The 20,605-nt window shown below is 32.6% G+C and overlaps 1 protein-coding gene across 4 annotated transcripts; it reads left to right on the forward strand.

The window, feature by feature from the left end:
* Window positions 1-1,704: 1,704 nt before the first annotated feature.
* Window positions 1,705-12,240, forward strand: LOC132295261 (uncharacterized). 4 transcript variants are annotated; one of them, XM_059793444.1, is made up of 9 exons: window positions 1,705-2,224; window positions 2,372-2,424; window positions 4,874-5,045; window positions 5,171-5,276; window positions 5,311-5,327; window positions 5,404-5,607; window positions 5,738-5,827; window positions 5,936-6,040; window positions 11,420-12,240. In XM_059793444.1, exons 6-9 carry the CDS (start codon window positions 5,425-5,427, stop codon window positions 11,753-11,755), a joined length of 714 nt encoding a protein of 237 aa, XP_059649427.1. In that variant the 5' UTR covers window positions 1,705-2,224; window positions 2,372-2,424; window positions 4,874-5,045; window positions 5,171-5,276; window positions 5,311-5,327; window positions 5,404-5,424; the 3' UTR covers window positions 11,756-12,240. The 4 variants fall into 4 exon arrangements, with proteins under 4 accessions (XP_059649427.1, XP_059649428.1, XP_059649426.1 ...); XM_059793443.1 differs by having other exon boundaries at window positions 1,706-2,224; window positions 5,171-5,327; window positions 11,420-11,782; window positions 11,868-12,240; XM_059793445.1 differs by having other exon boundaries at window positions 5,171-5,327; window positions 11,612-12,240.
* Window positions 12,241-20,605: the final 8,365 nt, after the last annotated feature.

Consider the following 20,605-nt stretch of genomic DNA (forward strand, 5'->3'; position numbering starts at 1 on the left):
GACAATAATACCCCAATTTAACTTATCTCCACCTTTCTTTTTACTCAATTGCTCATCTTCAAAGTCTAATGGGAGCTTTCGATCAATTCTCAATAGATAGCTTTTTCCTTAACAATGAATTCAACAATTTTTTAATTTTCTTTTCTTTTTATGTTGAATATTTTCATTTTTTTTAAGCTCTTATTTTTTTTTCTTCAAATAATAACCTTTATAGTATTTGTGATCAATAAATCCTAGTCAACAATTCAAAGATTTTCAATCAAAATTTTCAAAGATGGACTAGTGCACAAAAACTATGAACTCAAGAGATTCAAATCTAAAAATCTCCCAATCAATGCAAATTTTCTTTCATTGTATAGATTAGAAGCCAATAATCTATTTTTATCAAATCATCATGTGTCTCAATTTGCGTTCAAAGATAGATTATAAATTCATTGAAATAATTTTCACACATGTATCATGATGAATATGATCAAAACTCAACACATAAACCAAACCCTAACAAGTGATCCAATGGTAACAAAATTTGAATGTAAGCATAAACCATGATCACTAAATATCCTAGGACTTAGTTTGAAGGTGAAGTCCTTTTGGAAACTAATTCCACGAACTTAACAGGCATATAATTGATCAAATCAACTTTTTTGATACACATAGTTTTCACTCTCACTTCCTGAAATTCTTTTTCACATTTTACCTCTTTCTTAGGCAAATTTTCAGTTTTAGAATTCTTAAGTGACACAAAATTCTTTTTATTCTTAGAACACACATTTTTCTTTGCATGAACATCATGAGAATGGATTTTAGAAAAATCTTTCTTTTTCCTATGAAAACATGAGTGATATTTATGTCCATTCTTACCACAAAAAGTGCAATGCAACAGTATAAGCACATAAGACATATCATAATGCAATGCATCAGGCAAACATAGATCAGGCATAGAATTATCAGCAGGTTTAACAAAAATTGTTTTACCTTGACTACTAGATGAGCCTTTAACAAAACATAACCCAGTTTTATCATTTACATTCTTACCCATGTTGATCATCTTGTTTAAATTTACTTGACCCATAGTGAAACCTTTCAGTTTATCTTGTGCAGTTTGCAATTCAAGTTCAAGATAATCAATTTTTAGACCAAGATATTCTTTCAAGGAGTTAGCACTACTTACCTTATCTTCAAGAATGATGATCTTCTTGGTAAGCTCATTACAACATATTAGTCTTTTACCAGTGCTCTTGGGAAGAGCGCTGGTATAGGTGATACAGTACCAACGCTTCTACTGAAGCACCGGTGTAGGTGTTACAATACCAGCGCTTTAAGGAAAAGCGCTGGTATTGGTGTTACATTACCAGTACTTCAATAGAAGCGTTGGTGTAGGTGTTATAGTACCAGCGCTTTAACGAAAAGCGCTGATATTGGTGTTACAGTACCAGCGCTTCTTCTATTGAAGTGCTGGTGTTGGTGAGTACTAGCGCTTTAAGGGAAAGCGCTGGTATTGGTGTTACAGTACCCGCGCTTTAAGAAAAAGCGCTGGTATTAGTATTACAGTATCGGCCCTTTAAGGGAAAGCGCTGGTATAGCACCCTTCCATTCCCTCCAATTTTTTCTCCTTCCCTCCACTCTTTTCCCTCCGCTTATTTATGCATGTAGAATATTACATGTCTAAACTGCGTCGTTTTCTTTTGTTCCATTAAAACACTATATTCCACATTTCCATTTCAATTTGATTTAGCCCTAATTTATCCATCTCCCCTTTTGGTTCGTCCCTCAGCCTTCTCTTCCTCTCTGCTATCTCGATCTGCTCCGTCTTGATCTCTCACGCTCGATCTCCATTACTTTAGCTCATCGTAGGCTCTCTCTCTCTCTCTCTCATCCCTCTCTCTCCACCACCATTTCTCAGCTGAAGCACTTCTTCCACCTGCGTTTCAGAGGCCGTTTTTCCATCTGAAAAACCTCCATCTAAACGATCTCAATCTCCGATTCCCTATGAGGTAACTCTCTTCGTCCTGCCCGTCCCGTCCCTTCTGTTTCATAGAGTTATCCGGCGATAAACAAGATGGATCCCCTAGTTCAGTCACTAAGTCAATAGTGTATCCGGTGAACATCACATTCCCCCTTCCCTAACTGGTGTAGCAAGTGAACCCCCAATTAACGGAAGTACCTCAATTTCAAATTCTCTCTCTTCCCCTCACGGATCCTACTCATCCTCTCTCTCTTGTTGGTAAGTACCCCCTTTCTCTTGAAGCTTTCTCTTTGTCGATATTATATATATATATAGGGAAATCTCCATAACTAAAATAATCTTTAGGTTTTTCTAATTTTTGGTTTATGATTCTTATTATGGTTCTGATTGAAATATTTTTTTCAGTCTATTATATCCATTGACTTCAAAGCCTCGATTGCGATCGTTTCACATTTCAGGTAGGTCTATCTATTTTCGTAGCTTTTACAAATTGGGCTTCCAGATTTTAGTTGTTTTGTGTTGCCGGGAAAATTATTGTTTTTAGTTTCGTCAATAAATTTATCAATCAAAATCCAGGTCGAGGTTGGAGGATTTGGATCTTTGATTTCAACCGCTGAATTCAGAAAAGTTTCAAAATTTATTCATATCTATTTGTAATTCGCCTCCATATATATATACATGCAAATTTGTTTTAGGGTTTATTAATTTTATATTCTGTGTATAAAATTTTTTCCCCTCTTCAGACATGCGTTGATGAATATATGCTGAAGTTTCGTGCTTTTCTGGGTTATACTTATTCATTATATTTGGAATGTATTTCTTTCATGATTAGAATTAGTGCAATCGTGCAATCATCAATGTCGACTTAGACGGATGAATATAAAATTACTCTCCGTAGTGGGATAAAATTTCTAACTACATGATTTTTTATTGTTACTATAGGGCCGACCACTGATTTTATTCTATATTACTGTTATTGTGTCTTAAGTACTGTATTCCTTGATTATTTTATAATTTGTTGTAACTCTTAGTTGAGATTAATTTGCTATAAAAAGGAAATTCTGAATTTAAAATGTTTTTCAGAATTTGTTACCACCACACACTTTTCCTTGGAAAAACCCTCCAATCATGTTATCCTAAACCAACCAAATGCAAACAACACTGAGAATTTAAAATGTTTTTTCATCCACATATATGTCGACCAAAGGGAACTTAGCTAAGTTTGTGGGGTTTGCAGGTTGTGGCGAAAGCTAAATCGTCCATTGTTATATTATACACCAAGATATATGGCCGAATATTTGGAGGAAACTGACCACCTAATTTCCTTTCTCCTGTAGCTATATGTGCAAATTCCCACTTTATTTTTTAAATCAAAATTGAAGGAACAAAAGTTATTGAGGTATGAGAAATTGTTTATGAGGCATGTGTGTGTGAGAGAGTACCAACTAAGAAAAAATAATGATTAGCAAAGTCATTGTAAGGTTAGCATAGCACGGTAATAGAAGTGTTATCATAGTATCTTGAAGAAGTGGAGGTGGAGCTAGACGTTCAAATAGAAGTATAAAAGATACTATTTATGGTAAACAAAATGATCTCAAACAAATTGGCAAACTTAAATTTGAGTAAGAATATTTTGAAAATAGAGGGAATAGGAAAAAAATAACACCTTTGGTCGGCACATTAATACAATCCAGAAGATCTATATCTTTTATCTAATCTGAGGCATGCAGATAAACCTATAATGGCACATTAATACAATCTAGAATATCTACGTCTTTTATCTAATCTGAGGTAAGCAGATAAACCAATAATGGCACATTAATAGAGTCTAAAATATCTACATCTTTTATCTAATCTGAGGCACGCAGATAAACCTATATAATGGCCAATTGACCAACTTAAACTAAATAACCGTAAAGCACTGAAAATTTAATCTAAACTACGACAGGTGTAGCTAATATAAGCCCAAGATATCTTCAAGGGGCTGTATCATCTCAAGATATTATAGACAGGTCGGTAATTAAATAATCAATGTGCAAGTCCTAGAGCTGATACTTCACAATCTCATGAGATTAAAGAAACCTTTACTGTCCTAAAAGTCATATGTGGGGTACAAGAACTACTTTGTGCAAATTAAAAACTCTATGATTACTAATTTACTCTTCATAGAATATACCACAACAGAGACATATATCTGATAGTGACCACAGAAATTTAAAACCCATAAAAAATCATCCCTTTTCAGTCCCTGCATTTAACTTGCACATGAAGAAGTATGACTTGAAATGGTAATTGCACATTAAGAAATATGACTTTGAAAAGGTGAGCAGATAATGATTTTTGCACTTTTTCCCTTTTAAACTAGAGCCCACCAACATCGTCTCCTTCAAACCTAAATATACTTTTTCTTCTATAAATATACCCTCAATGCCTTCATCAATTCTTACAAATCCCTCTCTTATCTCTTCAAAACACCAAGAAAAAAGAGAATGGCTTTGACATTTCCTTCTTCATCTTCTTTCATCAATTTAAAAGATACCAAAACTTTCAAAACTCCCGATGACTTCTCCGGCATGGTTTGTTTTGAACAAACCAAGCCATCATGCCGTCTTCGAGCAAAGATTTCGACTGAATTGTTGATCTTGCTCAACTATATATCTATCGTCCATTAGCTATTTTATTCATCGATTCTCGATGGCATTACAGATTGGCTTGTAATCAGTTGCATTGGATCCAACTTAATACTTTGACCTGGAACAAGAGTCAATAATTACCACTATGTCATAGTTATTAAATTGCCAGTGCTGATGTTTAGATGTTGTGTTGAATTACAATTTTATTGTCTTTTTTTAACAATTTGATTGCATTCTCTTAACTGAATTCTCACTTTTTTGTTTGCTTTTCTAGGAAGGATAAATAATAAGTTAACAATGAAACGAACGGTTAGTGAAGTGGAAAAAGTGAGTGAACAAAATACCAAAGCTTCAACTTCAAAATCATCCCAACCACCGCCGAAGAAGAGACGGGGTCCGACACGATGCAAGAATATCATAGACGCGAAAACCTTATTACCTTTAAGGTACATATATATATAGATCATCTTATATAGTTTACATAATTAGACTATATTCAATATGAAGGAGAAAAAAGGATTTCTATCTTTATTTTTGTACTAAACATCTACAATTGTTAATTTTTGTTTAGGGTTAATAAGTTTGGACAGCCGATCGGTCCTGGGAGTGGTACATAAACTAATTATCTGGGAACACTTGCCCGAAAGGGTGAATTAGCTCCTTTGTGCTACAAAACTTGGTGGGAGATGCCTAAACAGCTGAAGGAGGATATGTGGAACATTGTAAAGGTAAAACCCTTCCATAACATTAAAATAATTTTTATGGAAAAATTGGACTAACATACAACAATTATCACATTTTCAGGGAAAATATGATGTGGGAATCATGACAAAACAGTGGACAATATCCTCCATCGAAAAAAAATGGAAGGGGTACAAGTGTGAGTTAAAAAATGAATACTACTCAGTTAGGGATACAGATGAAGAAAGATTGGCAAACCTACCACCTAATGTTGAAAAGGAGCATTGGGAATTTTTGGTTAGGCATTGGGGTACGCCTATGGCGAAGGTAATCCTCCATCTATCACAATGTTTTTTGAAGTCAATGAGTTGAATTTATAGTTTATATGTTTTCAGTCATTATTTTAGGTGGAATGTTCTTTGCTCAAAGAACTTTTACTTTTTCTCACTTTTTGTAGAAGGTTAACAAAAAAAATAAAGAACGTCGTGGGAAGCAGACAATGATGCATACTACAGGGACAAAAAGCTTTGCACGTATTTCTGCCGAGGTTAGTTGAAGTTTTTATGGAAAATATAAATTATTTCAATTCTTATGTCGTTGAATGATTATAAATGTTAGTGGTAAATAATATATATTACAATGTATTCTTTTATAGATTGAGGAAGACGAAGGTATTCAGCTTTCTCGTGCAGATTTATTCATCCGCACACATGTAAATAAGGATGGCAAAGCTACTGATGCTGCTGCTTCGGAGATGATTGTAAGTTTTCACGCTTCCATTTTGCAAAAAGGGGGTCATGTGCCTTGAAGTGACCAATTTTTAAACTCTTTACGCTGTATTAGGGGGTCATGTGCCTTGAAGTGACCAATTTTTAAATCATCGGCCCATGTGGAGGCAATTTACTTTCTTGTATTTGTTGAAAAGTATGGGAGTATGGGATCATTGTATGTGGAGGCTTCTTGTTGATTGATTTGTGTTGTGGAGAAGAAGTATTTGCTATTTGTTGTTTGTTGTTTGTTGTTTGTGTTAATTTGTTACTCATATATTGTGGCAATAGTCTTTTGAATGTAGACAACTTCAAATATTATATACAAGCTACGTAAAGGGCCACTAAACACTTGTTCATGATGATCATTGTAATTATTGTGATAAACAATCAACTCTACAAGCTTTCAACACTTGGATCTCTTGATTTGCAATTCCCAGTTGATGAGAGGCAACAATTTATAGTAGTTTTCAACCACAAATTTATCTCTATATATCTATATTATAGAGTATATAGATAAATATGTGTATAAAAGGTTTCAATAATTCAATGTAACGATGCTATTACACCCATTTGAGAACTTTATAAATCTCGAACGTAATCATGCTAGATGAATTGGTATTTAGTAATATTGTTATCTCTTCGAAGAACATACCTCTATTGATTTGCATAGATTTCATTTCAATTCAGCTTTTCTAAGGTAAAAACATTAATATTTGCTTGAGCATCCTAATTTTTCTCGTATCAAGTTACAGAAAAAAACAAAGGTGCACAAATTTAGAAATATAAGTCATAACTTTGGGAGGCAAAGTTTTTTATTTTCTTTTTTAATATTACTCTATGTAATTAGAAATCAATTTGACCACTTTGCCCTATAACAAGGTCGTGGAAGAAAATCAGATTAATTGGAAACAACTTCCACTCGACAAATTAGACTGTCATAGAAAAAATTTATAGCTTGAAACTTATATTACTAATTACGTGTTTAAATATCTTATATTTTAAAAATAAATTAACAATGCTTTATAGATTTGTAGATTCACCCCGAAACAAATACAGATCCTTATATGATGTATCATTGTGAAAACTTACAGATATCTTGTTAGTTTTGTTAAAGAGTAATGATACATCCTCCGAATTCGCAGGACACACCAAATAAGAAAAATGTAAAAACAACGTGCATCCTCCATTACATAACATCACCATAATAATATTAGTGATATAGCCCACACCCTAATCACATCCTCCAATTCAAGAATCTTTTGAATTTGGAGAATACATCTTTATTCTCAAATGAAATAGATATCAAAAATTTATTCTTAACTTATTTGACCTTGTGCATAGTAGTAGTCTGCCAATACTCAATAATCCAACACTCAAGAAAAAATGCACATAATTAACCAAAGCAGTTCAAGCTCAATTCTGAAATAATTAATGATTTTCACTGCTACCTTGATCCCGCCCTTTACAAAGCTCCAAAGCTACTACATACCCCTTTTATCATATCCTGATACCATTTTATCTTCTTGTTCCACTACACTAAGTGGAAGTTAGAGAATTTTTTGAGCATCAGAAGAGCAAAGTACCTGAGAAATGAGAGTAGGCTTCCAGGATTAGTCCGAACATCAATGAGATCTAAAACTCGAAAAGCCTAAAAATAAATCAGCAACGGTGGATGGCCTAAATTTTTTTGATTGAGGAATCCAATTATCCTCCCAACAAAAAATACTTTTCCCATTTCCTACCTTAGTGGCAACCCCTTTTCCATCACTGCTCTAGCTGCCAAGATACTTCTCCAAACCCAAGATGGATTATGCCCCTTCCCAGCTTTCAAAAAATCTAAGGAAGGAAAATACTTTCCTTTCAAAACTTCAAACAACAAATCAGTCTTCTGCACTTGAAATCTCCACCCCATATAAGCTAGAAGAGTAAGGTTGAAAGCCTCCACATCCCGGAAACCCAACCCACCGCATGACTTAGGTTTCACCATACAATCCCAACTAATTCAACGAGTTTTAAACTTTTCCTCCCAAACAGCCCACCAAAACTGAAACCATTTTTCTTCAACCTGTCATAAAAAAATTTCGGGAGCTTGAAGTAAGATATTGCATAAGAGGGTAAGCATAGCTTTTAACACCTTTCTACTGCTAGGCGACAAAAAAATTTCCTTTCCATCCCCTTATTTTCTTTGCAATATTATCTTCAATAAAACTGAATACCTCCCTGCCCAAATACTTCTCTTGGCCCCACTCTTTAAGGATAATAAGTAAATCCCTCAACAAACAAGTTTTTTGAAGATAGAAATTTGAGTTGATAGTTTATCACAATATTTCCATCTTCAAAAAGCTTGGCATGTTTATAAAAATTGTTTCAGATTCAATCTCTGCAGATTTCTAATCCAATTCAGATTCTTCTTTTTTTATTTTTTTTTTATTTTTTATTTTTTTTCTTTCAGTTCTGAAAAGATTTCCATCTTCAAAAAACTTGGCATGTTGGTAAAAATTGTTTCAGATTCAATCTCTGCAGATTTCTAATCCAATTCAGATTCCTTTTTTTTTTTTTTTTTTTCAGTTCTGAAAAGATTTCCATCTTCAAAAAGCTTGGCATGTTGATAAAAATTGTTTCAGATTCAATCTCTGCAGATTTCTAATCCAATTCAGATTCCTTTTTTTTTTTTTCAGTTCTGAAAAGATTTCCATCTTCAAAAAACTAATTAAGAAATCGTTATCACTCACCCAATCAAGTAATTATTGATATATGCTGCGTTGCTACAGTGAGGAATTGGTAATCTTTATTTTATTTTATTATTTTTTTTTCGGGTAAGTAAGGATTAAATAGAAAAAAAAAAAAACTGTATAGTATTACAAGGGGCATTCCACAGGCCCACAACACTCGACAACAGATCAGCCCATTGGACAGGGCATAACCCAAAACAAAGCTTACAGAGGAGTTAACCAAAACAAAAGAGAGACATCTCCTAAAACACCACGCCCAAACAGAAATTGGTAATCTTTACACGAGACAGTCCAAATTCATAGATGAAACTTGAAAATGCTATCTCAGGTTCATTAAATGTCCAAGCATGAGAAGATGCACATTATCATATCAGCTGAGACAGTAATTTTCCTCCTCTATTTTTCTTTTTTCTTTTCTTTTATTGAAAACAATTATGATTAGAGAAGTAAAATCTCTCTCTTCTTTTTGAATCTATTTTAGCTTTTAAAAGCATTTTGCTAATAGGAGCCTTCATTTTAATTATATGCAAAATTTTATATTTGATTTATACAGAACATATAATGTCAATCAATTAGCTGATAAAATTATGGAGATCAGATTAACTTTATAACTTATGCCAAATAAACAATAGATTGGAATTTAAGATAATCAACAAAGCTTAACAAAACAATGATTAGTAACTAAAGCCATTACCTTGCCATGGGATATGCGCTGAAGGTTATAGATTGGATGCAAACTGAACTTTATGCATATTATTCCAAAAGTGCGTGTCCCCCATACATGAACCCTTGTTTTCATGCTTGATTGAATAAGCATTCACTAGGACACAATTTTTGCCTAGTGAATCTTAGCAGTACTTACTTTTAGCAGTACTTAATTCCAAAGTATTTAGTAGTAATTATTACCAACCCACTAATAAAGCAAAAGAACATATATTTAAAGAAGTATAAATTGGAACAGTAACAAGTGTGCATGCAATAATATCATGATGGGTATCATGAGTTTTATGCTTGTAGTTTGTATTCATTTCCATTGTGTCAAGTTTTTGGCCAGGTAAATCCTACTTAAAGTATGCAATTATTTTAAATACCAGAAAAAAAGAAAAAAAAAAAGATAGAAAGTATAGATGGACTCCTATGATAAGGAGAACTCCTACTAAGAGGACAACCACTGGGCACTGTTCGTGTTCATGCAACAATCAAAACGTTTACAACGTAAATTATTGTTTGTTTACAGCGTTTACAACCATTGGGCACTGTTCGTGTTCACGCAACAATCAAAATGTTGTAAACTTGTAATTATTGTTGATTTTGCTTGTTTTGGGACAGTTCTCCCATTGTATTCAATATGATCTCATCAAGCATGGCAATTTGTACGTAAATTATAGATAACAAGAAGTTGTATTAAATAATTGAATCCTAGATATAAGCCTTTTATAATATATGAAATAATTTCTTGGTGGTTTGTAGTTGGTTTGCATCAGGATTCACTGCCGGCTCAAATACTTAAGGAGCAATTATCAAATGATGTACAATTTTCACACACATTTTTGAACACATAGTTTTTTATTGGCGTATTATATGTGCTGTTGCATTGAGATTGGTGATTAAATATGATTTACCATTTAAAAAGTGTTGGATTAAGTAATCGGACAATATGGTACTTGTCCAAGGGGATTAATCAACAATTTAGGAACCTTTATTGACTAATTTTTTATTCGGATTACTTTTATTGGGACTACGTGTATCGAAATGGAATTTTTTTAAAAAAAATCCAAATTAGTATGTAGCTAAAACGAAATTGAACGTGTTTAAACGTTTAGGCATCAATATATATATATATATATATATATATATATATATTTATTTTTATTACTCTTTTATCATTGGACATAGTGCATATTAGGTTGTCGTTCCTTATCAAAACCAACACTTAAATACGATTCTGAACTAGAGAAAATTTTTAGGCGAATTAAAAAACCTAAAAAAAGAATTCTAATTTGTTAAGAGAATCTTTTCAGAACTGAAAACAAGACTAATAGATTGCTTTCGTATCCATCCTTTAATTAGATTCACGCCCCTCACAACTTTTGCCTAGTGAATCTAATTAAATAAAAGACATAGAATTATGTGTCCTATAATAATAATTGCACACCAAGTCTTTTGTCCAATTACCTATATAAGATTCTTCAATTAGATGGGACATTCAAATTTAGACATAAACAACAGTATTCATAAGTTGGCAATTTCTTTAATCATATTGTATACTTTAGCACAATGTCTGGTACCTCAAAAGACTACTAATTTGATTTTTCCTCTTCTATAACGACTCGATTACATTTTTTATTTAGTGTATACTTTAGCATAATGTATTAAAAGAACTACTAATTTGATAAAAATTTGATTTTTTTTTTTTCTCTATTTACTTCATTTAAATTCTTTTGTTTTTGTCATGAAAGCTTAGGTGTGTGTGTGTATATATATATTATACATGCACATGTATATTTAAGCATTACATGTACATAGCTTGTTGGGATTTCTGTTCTTTTGTGCTTTATTTAGAATCTAGGGTTTTCAGTTCTGGATGTTTCATAGTAGTATGTCATGGTAGTTCAAACTTTTTTTTTTTTTTGGTAGGAAAATATAAGAGAACTTCAAAAAAGTTACTCTGACTCGCCTATTGGCAGCTCCAATGATTTGTTCTCCATTGTGAGGGGAGAAGAGAGAACTGGTCGTGTGCGGATGCTTGGCTTCGGGCCTACACTAAGCGATGTTTGGGGGCCCTCTCCTAGTAAAGCTGAACTGATTAATAATGCTAAAAAATCTCAGGAGGAGGCACGCGCTACACATGTAGAGTTGCAGGAGACGATTTCAAAAATGCAAGCCGACTATGACAACAAGTTGGAAAATTTACGAGCCAACTACGACGACAAGTTGGAAAATTTACAACAACAGGTGGCTATGTTAATGTAGATGCAACAACAAAATTATAGTGGACAGGTATATTTATTATTAGTTTTACTATTTACTAAATATATGTTTACTTATGCCAAGATTTCATGTATTTTGTTTTGTTATTTTGAAGGATTCTGATTCTTTAAATGCTCCTCCTAGAGTATCCCCAAATCCATTTTCTAGTCGTGATGCCAATTCAGTTAAGGTTATGAATTTTTAATTTCTCTTATATATATGTTAAATTTTTATTTATTATAATGTGCGCTTAATGAATTTATAAAAAATGTGGGGTAATTCAAATCAAATGGGCAAGAAGACTTGTTGAAGTTGAAGATGGGGTCGTGGCTGTGCTTTTTGAATTTCCTTCGCCTTGGATGGGTTCTTTTTGAAAAACTTGTACTACATTTGTTAAAAATTCTTAATTCTTTTTGTGTGACATTTAGTACCTTTATCTAGACAATTTGGATGGTATTTTCATATTGACAGGTTAACTTGTGGTTGTATTAGTATACATTTTTTACTAGCTTAACTTGTGGTGGTTTTAGTAGTCAATTTCGATGGTATTTTTCATATTGGCAAGGTTAACTTGTGGTTGTTTGTAAAAAAAATTTGAATGGTATTTTTATATTGACTTGTGTTAGGATGCATTTAGTAGCCGTGAAGAAATTTTTTTCCAAAAACAATAATGGGAAAAAAAATATTAATTTTTTTTTTTTTTTTTTTCAAATAACCCTTTACTAGCACTTTTCCAAAAAGCACTGGTAAAGGCTCTTTACCAGCACTTCTCCAAAAGCGCTGGTAAAGACCTATCGACACTGGATTTACCAGCGTTTTTGAAGAAGCGCTGGTAATTCAATCAGCGCTTGTTAAGGCTTTTAAGCGCTGGTAAAAACCAAAACTGTTGTAGTGGCTCAGTGATGATTGAATCGATTTCAAAATCTTTTCTTTTTCCTTCATTAATCTGTTTTCTTAGATCTTCATTTTCCCCTTTTGCTTGGATAAGCTCCTTTGCTAACTAACTTATTGATTGCCAGTTTGACTTTAATAGTTTCTTCAACCATCTTCTTCAATCTTTCTTCATCATTTTCTTCCTCTTGAACATGTTCATCTATAACTTCATTGTCTTCATTATCTGAAATATCAGAGCTAGATAACGTAACAATATGAGGACCTTTTTTAAGAAGAGTGATATAAGAAAAATCATTGCAATTATCATGAGGAGAGTCATTATCACTAGAAGCAGAATTATGAGAAATAGAAACTTTCATTACTTTTCCTTTATCCCTATCATTTTGATTTTTCTTAGGACTAGGACAAATATTGGCTAGGTGACCTTTGCCACCACAATTCCAGCAAGTGAATTCAGTTTTTTTTCATTAAATCTAAATTTCGACGCCTTGTCAAAATTTTGAGGATTGACTATATTTCCATTCTTTCTAATCTATTGTTTTTGCAATATCTGATTGAATTGCCTTGACAGAAAAGCAAAATTATCATCAGAGTTGTCATCAACAGAATTCTCAACCTGTATTGATTTTAGAGTAAGATTCTTCTCCTTCTGATTTGTATCAAAATTCTGCTTCTCAAAAATTTTCAAATCTCAATGTTCAGTGATAGTTTCTATTCTTATTTGAAATCTTTTAGGCAAAGACCTTTAGATTTTTCCTCAGATTTTCTTATCATTAACTCTTTTGCCTAAGTATACGTCTCAGTTCTGAAATAATTTCAAGAAGACTAGAATAAAAATCAGAAAATGATTCATCTTGTTTCATCACGATGTTCCCAAAGTTATGAGAAAGCATCTGAATTTTGGATAACTTCACTTTTGAAGTCCCTTCATGAGTAACTTGCAAAATATTCCAAGCGTCTTTAGCAGTTTTACAATAAGAAATTAGCATATTCGGATGAAAAAACATAATTAATAATTGCATATTAAGCTTTTCCATTAGCATTATTATGCTCAGTTTCAACAACAATAAAAGCAAAGACATCTTTTAAAACTTTTTCTACTTTACCATCCACAATTTATCTTTTGTAGGTGGTGTATAACCAGATTTAACAAAAGCCCAAGTTTTACCTCTTGAATTTTGCAAATAAGCTCTCATCTTTGATTTCCAAAAATTGTAATTGTTTTCTTCAAATAAAGGACCACGTTGATTAGAACCACATTTTTTCAACGCATAATAAATGATAAAAACAAAATTTTGAAATCAAATAAAAGTTTTCACAAAGATCAACTTAATGTGTAGAATTATCTCTGATATCAATTTGTGAGTTGTACGTAGCGGAATATTTAGAAGGTTTTGTATGTTTAGAAAAAGGTCTGTGTCTTTCTAATCTATACTTGTTTTAGTAATTAATTAATTAATCACATGCAAGATAAAATAAAGGAAAGTAAGAGTTAGAGATGACACCATGATTTTTAGCGAGGAAACCCCAATTCGTAAAATAGATCAATTATTTGTGTGGGAAAAACCTCATGGACTGTGCAGTCCAAAGTAAACCGATCCACTATATATGAAACAAAGTACATACATTGAACTTCGACTCTGACTCACACCCTAACGTTCTACCAAACACCAATCACTGAAAATCCTCTGGCTTTGTGACATCCCGTCGAACAACGCTTGACCTCAGGCTTACTCTTGATCTTAAAAGGGTTGTAGGTAGATCAAACAACACTTCTCGAATGCTTTGACCCTTTCAAAGTGTGATCGCTATTACTTCTGTTCTTCAATATCTGAATTCGATATAGAAGTAGATTTGTTTTTCTCTGATCGTTGTAGATGCAAGACTTTGATCATGATCAGGATTTGAACAACACTCTAAACTCACTCTGTGTTTATGTGTATGTTCTAAAAAGACTGACAAAAAAATCAACTTGGATTTTCTGCAAAAATAATTTACTTAAGGCTTTTATGAATAATGAAGTTGTAATGCAAAAGCCGTACAAAACCTATATGAATATTAGGGTTTATAGAATTTTCAGAGACTTAATGCTTCAGAAAATAGAGGAAATTTTGTGTATAGGACTTTTGCTTTAATTCTAAACCAACTAGGAAAGAAAGCAGAATAGGATTACAAAGTTTCCTTAACCTGCTAGAAGACCTTGAACAGGTTCAAGAAAGGCTGAACCGGTTCAAGAATGACAGTGAAAAATTCTAAGCCAATGATGAAGGCTTGAACCGGTTCCAAGAAGCTTGAACCGGTTCAATTTTGACAGACTTGAATCCTAAGGCTTTAAAGGTCTGAAAACACTGTTTTTGGTAAGTTATAAAAATATACCAAGTATGGAACGTGTCCTAACCTTTTTAGAATTCTTCCTAAAGTGTTGTTCTTTCCTTTCTCGACGATCTCAATATAGTATATTTGAACAACCTTCCAATTCCGTAGCCAATCTCGATCTTGATATGGTAACTTGAAATTACAACTCGATCGAACTTGTTTTGACACCACCAAAATTTACCAATTATAGAATTTATATCTCACACTATAGTCCAACCCCATCAACACAACTAGAAAAATTACCCATCATGCACCCATGCATCAACAGAACCAAAGCTTCTTAATTTCATCACCAACTAAATTGTCCTTGATCGATCTCAAAAGCTAAGCGTTTCTTTAAACAAATGACCACCTCAGCTAGGATGACAGTGGCATGCCGCATGCTTGGAACCTATCGCTATCTTGGGAAAACTACATATAGGTAGAGTTAGGAGTCTTAAATAACAAAATGATCTATTTTAAAAGTCTATTTTTCAATTTGATTGATTTAAACAAACTAACTACAAATGCATCAAGAATTATTAAAAAAGTACCAAATACCCTTTTTGTAATCTGGCTTGTTTTTTTTGTTGTTGAGATGTATGTCTCTAATTGCTATTTGTTTCTTTCTTTAATAAAATTGCTTAATTATCAATATACATATATATCTAAGAAAGTTTCCCGAATTATCCTTTCAAAGTGATTTCATATATAATTTGTAGTGAGACCAAATTTACAAAATTATGGAATAAAATAAAAAAGCAAAATAAAAGAAACGTACCAATATTATGGTGTAAATGTCTAATTAATTAAAGACACAAAACATTCTTTAAAATATAAAAATTGTAATAAGATTTTATGGTGTACCAATATTGTATATGGTGCAAGGCATATGACTTATTGGTGCATGGAATACTTCTTTCAATTATTTTTTTTACTTTATAGTAAAGATGACCATTGTCTTGAGAATAAAATATTAGTACTTGCTACATTATTTTGTTGGGATCGGGTAATATCCTTTGTGTTCTTAGCTAATATAGGTTTTTATTGGTACGTTTTATTTTATTTTGCTGTTTTATTTTATTCTATAATCTTGTAAATTTGACCTCACTACAAACGGGAATTTTTTTTTGATATATATATATTGATAATTATTCAATTTTATTAAAAAAGGAAACAAGCAGCATCTAAAGAGGCATATTTCTAGACAACCAAAAAAGCAAGTCATATTTATTGACAAAGAGGGTATTTGGGACTTTAACAATAATTCTTGATGTATATGTAATTATTTTGTTTAAATTTATCAAATAAAAATTTTTTTTTTAAAACATATCATTTTGTTATTTAGAACTCCTAACTTTACCTATGTATAATTTTCCCTTTTAATTTAAAAGTGCACATTAGATTCAATTTAGATGTTGAATTAGGGTCCGATTTGTCCTTAACTCCCAACTAATCTGAACTTTTTAAGAACAATACACTAATGGTTTAGTTTTCTAGGATTATGCTTCTCTTAAATTAATTAATGTAGCCTGATAATAAATGCCTAAATGAGACTAGCCATAGTACCCTGTTAGGCATGTTTGTCGAAATTGTAATTAAGGTATGGTTATTACTAAACACTAATACAGACTATACAGTATTATTTTATTTATAATCCGTGTTTTGAACCAAAAAAATAAAGAAAAAAAAAAAATTCCCTGTAAATAACCAAGACAAGAAGGGGTCCTATCCTTTAGCCCCTTAACAAAAGCATGAAATGCACCCAAAATCCGTCGTTCAAGAAATTCAAAACTAGGAGCTCTGACACAGGCATTAGTTTTTTTGAACCAATTTTTATTTAGAAAAATTAGGAAACTCATAAACCCTTTGTTGAGTTTAAATAAATAATCCACACGTAGAAATCAAGAATATTACAATTAATTAAATAGGGAATTTAGGCTCGTACCTGATTGATGATTAATGCACATATACCTTTGAGAATTCCTTATGACCCTTTGAGAGATTTGAAAAAAAATAGAGCACTTTACCCCCTTCTGAAAGTTGTCGATACGATAGGACTGAATAACGGTTTTAAAACCCCTATATATAACAACAACAGAGGGGGACGGCTTCTCTACAAATAAGCATATCTAAGTCTCCCTTCCTATCATGGAAACTTAGATATCAATGGTTAGAATTAAATTACACCAAATAAGTTGGAAAATCATAATCCAACGGTATAAAACCATACTCCCAATTAGACCACCAAATTGGAACGTATAACCCAATCCATCAAGTATCAATAATCACTTTGCAATCTTAATTTAGAAAACGTAGTACATAAGACCATAAAATAATTTTATAATTTAAATATATATATATATAATTCCAACAATCTCCCACTTGGTCCATGCATTCTAAGTTTTATAAAATGACACTATGGATTGCAACACACTTTAAAAAAATTGAGTGGCCACTCATTTTTTTTTATTTAGAAAACATAATTATCGAAATTGATGGATTGAAACTTTAGAACACTCTCCTCCATAAATTTCCTCAATAGTGGATCATGAATGCATAGACAAGTAATATATTAGTCTAAACAGTTCCATGGTCTCAAAACTAATTCCATCTAGGATTCAAGCAAATATAGTGGTTTTTACTGTATTTCATGAGATGTGCAAACTGCATGGGGTCTAAACGCACACCTCACTATCCATCCTACTTCATACCATCGCGGTATATCACCTGAACATATTACAGCAAACCGCCAACCTTCTGTTTAGGGTTTACCAATATGGAGCCAATCCCATATCTAGCCCAAGCTATCCATCCTACTTCATACCATCGCGATATATCACCTGAACATATTACAGCAAACCGCCAACCTTCTATTCAGTGTGAGGGTTTACCGATATGGAGCCAATCTCATATCTAGCTCAAGCTATCCACATAGAGTGTGAAAAACTCCCACAGGCAAACTTTAATATTTATGTTTGGGTTTACCAATGTGGTGTCAATCTCACATCTAGTCCAAACAACTTCATGAATGTATTACCACTCCTAGACAAATCTTATGTTTGGATTTACGGATATGGTGTCAATCTCATATCTAGCCCAAACAACCTCAAGAGTGAAACACCACTCCCAGACAAACATAATAGCACGTGTATAAACCATATATATTAAGATAATAATAATGATGCATCATAACTTTATTTTGGATACAAATAACTATCACTATAAGGCGTAAACTGGAGGAAATATAACTGTCACCATAAGGCGTAAAGAAACTAATTGTAATGTAGCATATATAAAAGAAATACCGGACATCATAACATAATAACTCTCGAACACCTATCCGAATCACGTACTTTATAAATACTTTATTAACTTTGGCTGAAGACCTTTAGTGAGAGGATCTGTAACAATCTTTCTGTAACCATATGGAAAAATCTTTAAACTTTAACATTCTCATGCTTGAAAATGTACTTTATGTCAATAGGCTTACTATGCTTGATCACCCTTAAATTGTTTCATATACTTAATTAATGTAAGCCATTAGAGAAAGTCCAAGTATTCCTGTAGCGTAATCTCTATGGATTCTAATGCCAAAGACATACTTTGCATACTCATATCCTTCATGTCAAAAAACTTTACATAAAATTCTTAATATCATGTATCACATGAATGTTATTGCTACCTTGCAAAATATCATCAACATATAGGACTAGGAAAACAAAGTGACTCCCACTGAACTTAAGGTATATGCATTTATCCATAACATTCTCTTTGAACTTACAATTAGTAACCACTGTATTAAAAAATTTTGGATACTACTGCTGTAAAACTTATTTAAGCCATAAATGAGTAATAATGAAAGAATGACTCTTAAAGAGTCCTTTAATGAAACTGGAAAATAATCTCAAAGAAAATAACATTTCACTTTTGCTTAAGCACTTGGCCATCTATTTTGTCTTATATCCATCAAACACCTCAAATCACCAACTACAGCACACTTCCAAGCTATAGAAGATCTCCTAAGCTAAACAGGCTTAGGAACTAGATTGGAAACTGAAAGAAAACTTGCAAAGAAGAAATAACTAATTGAGTGGGAATAACTGAAAAATAGGAACATGAGCTTTAACTAAAACCACTAAAGAAAGTGGAATGAAGCCTGGAATAAATAAAATAGATGCTGAAAACTTTTCTGCAAAAGAAACTACAATATTTTAAACTCCCATTGGATTCACCACTCTCATTAAATATGCATGACATATTCCAATAATCTCCATAGGTCAACAGGATAGTAAAATCTTGAATCTTTTAATCCTTCAAGATACCCAATAACATAATCATTGACAGTGCGAGTATCAAGCTCCTTGATATCTGCATTATATAACTCTATCTCTATAAAACATCCCCACACTTTCTCTTTTCTGTAACTTTATTTTGCGCAGGAGAACTAGGAGTGGTGTACTGTGATATAATGCACTGATATTTAAGTATGTACTGAAAGTACTATGATTTACACCATCCTTACCATTCTACCATTAAAATTCACCACCTTAGTCCGATCTTCAAACCATAATCGTTATACGAACTACTTTCAACTTTAGTCTAATAAATTTTACACACATCAAGTGCTTCGAACTTCTGGTGGATTAAGTATACAATCATACTTTGAGAACCCATCAATGAAGACAATGAGATACCTTTGTCGCTACAATAAAAATGGACCACAAATGTCGGTATAAATATAGTCCAAAAAACCAAATGACCGACTAGCCTCAAAATTGCGTTTCTTAGCATCTATCCTTTGACACAACCAACGCATAAAATTTGTGGCAGCTCAATAATCGTATCCTTGACCAAGCGTTCAAGTCTCTTTGGAGAGACATTCCCCAATATCCTATGCATAGCGTAGATGAATCCCTTCTAAGCAAATCACGATTTTTTTCGGAAGGTATCGAGTCTATAAAAAAACAAGAAACAAGTAGGATCACACCCGAATCCATCTACCATGTCTATACCTATACTTTTACCAGGTTAGGCTCAACTATTAACATGGGAATTTTCTTTTCCTACTTTGGTTTTCTTTTCCATCACAATAACCTTTTCTTTTGATGTCCTTTTATTTCTACAGAACCAACATTTATCATTCCATGATCAATGTCTTTTCATGTATTGTTCTATCTTTCTTTATTTTGTTTAGCCTTATACACTTTCTTGCCACCTAGTTTCTTCTTGAAACTATTCTTACTGTCACGGCAAGATGGGCTCACTCAGTTTTAACACCCTTGAGTCGCTCCCCTTCAATCATACAAAGTGCTAATAGTTATTCAATGCCACATTGAACTTCTTGTGAATTATAGTTCACCTTGAAAACCTGAAACAATCTAAGTAGAGAATAGATCACCATGTGAATTAATTAACTTATTAGAAAATATGATTCTCTACTTCCTCAAATCATTAACCAGCTTGCACATCTTATAGATGTACTCCCTCACTGAACCATTGTCATTAAATCTCACTAACATAATTATGTCAGATAATAGTACTGTACTTGTTTCTTAATGCCCATTAACTCTTTCTTGATAAAATCAAGAAGCTCCTTGGCAG

Source organism: Cornus florida, unplaced genomic scaffold, assembly GCF_030987335.1.
Source record: "Cornus florida cultivar Cherokee Brave unplaced genomic scaffold, ASM3098733v1 CherokeeBrave_3.0.0_Hap2_Chr02, whole genome shotgun sequence".
NCBI classification, from domain to species: Eukaryota; Viridiplantae; Streptophyta; class Magnoliopsida; order Cornales; family Cornaceae; genus Cornus; species Cornus florida.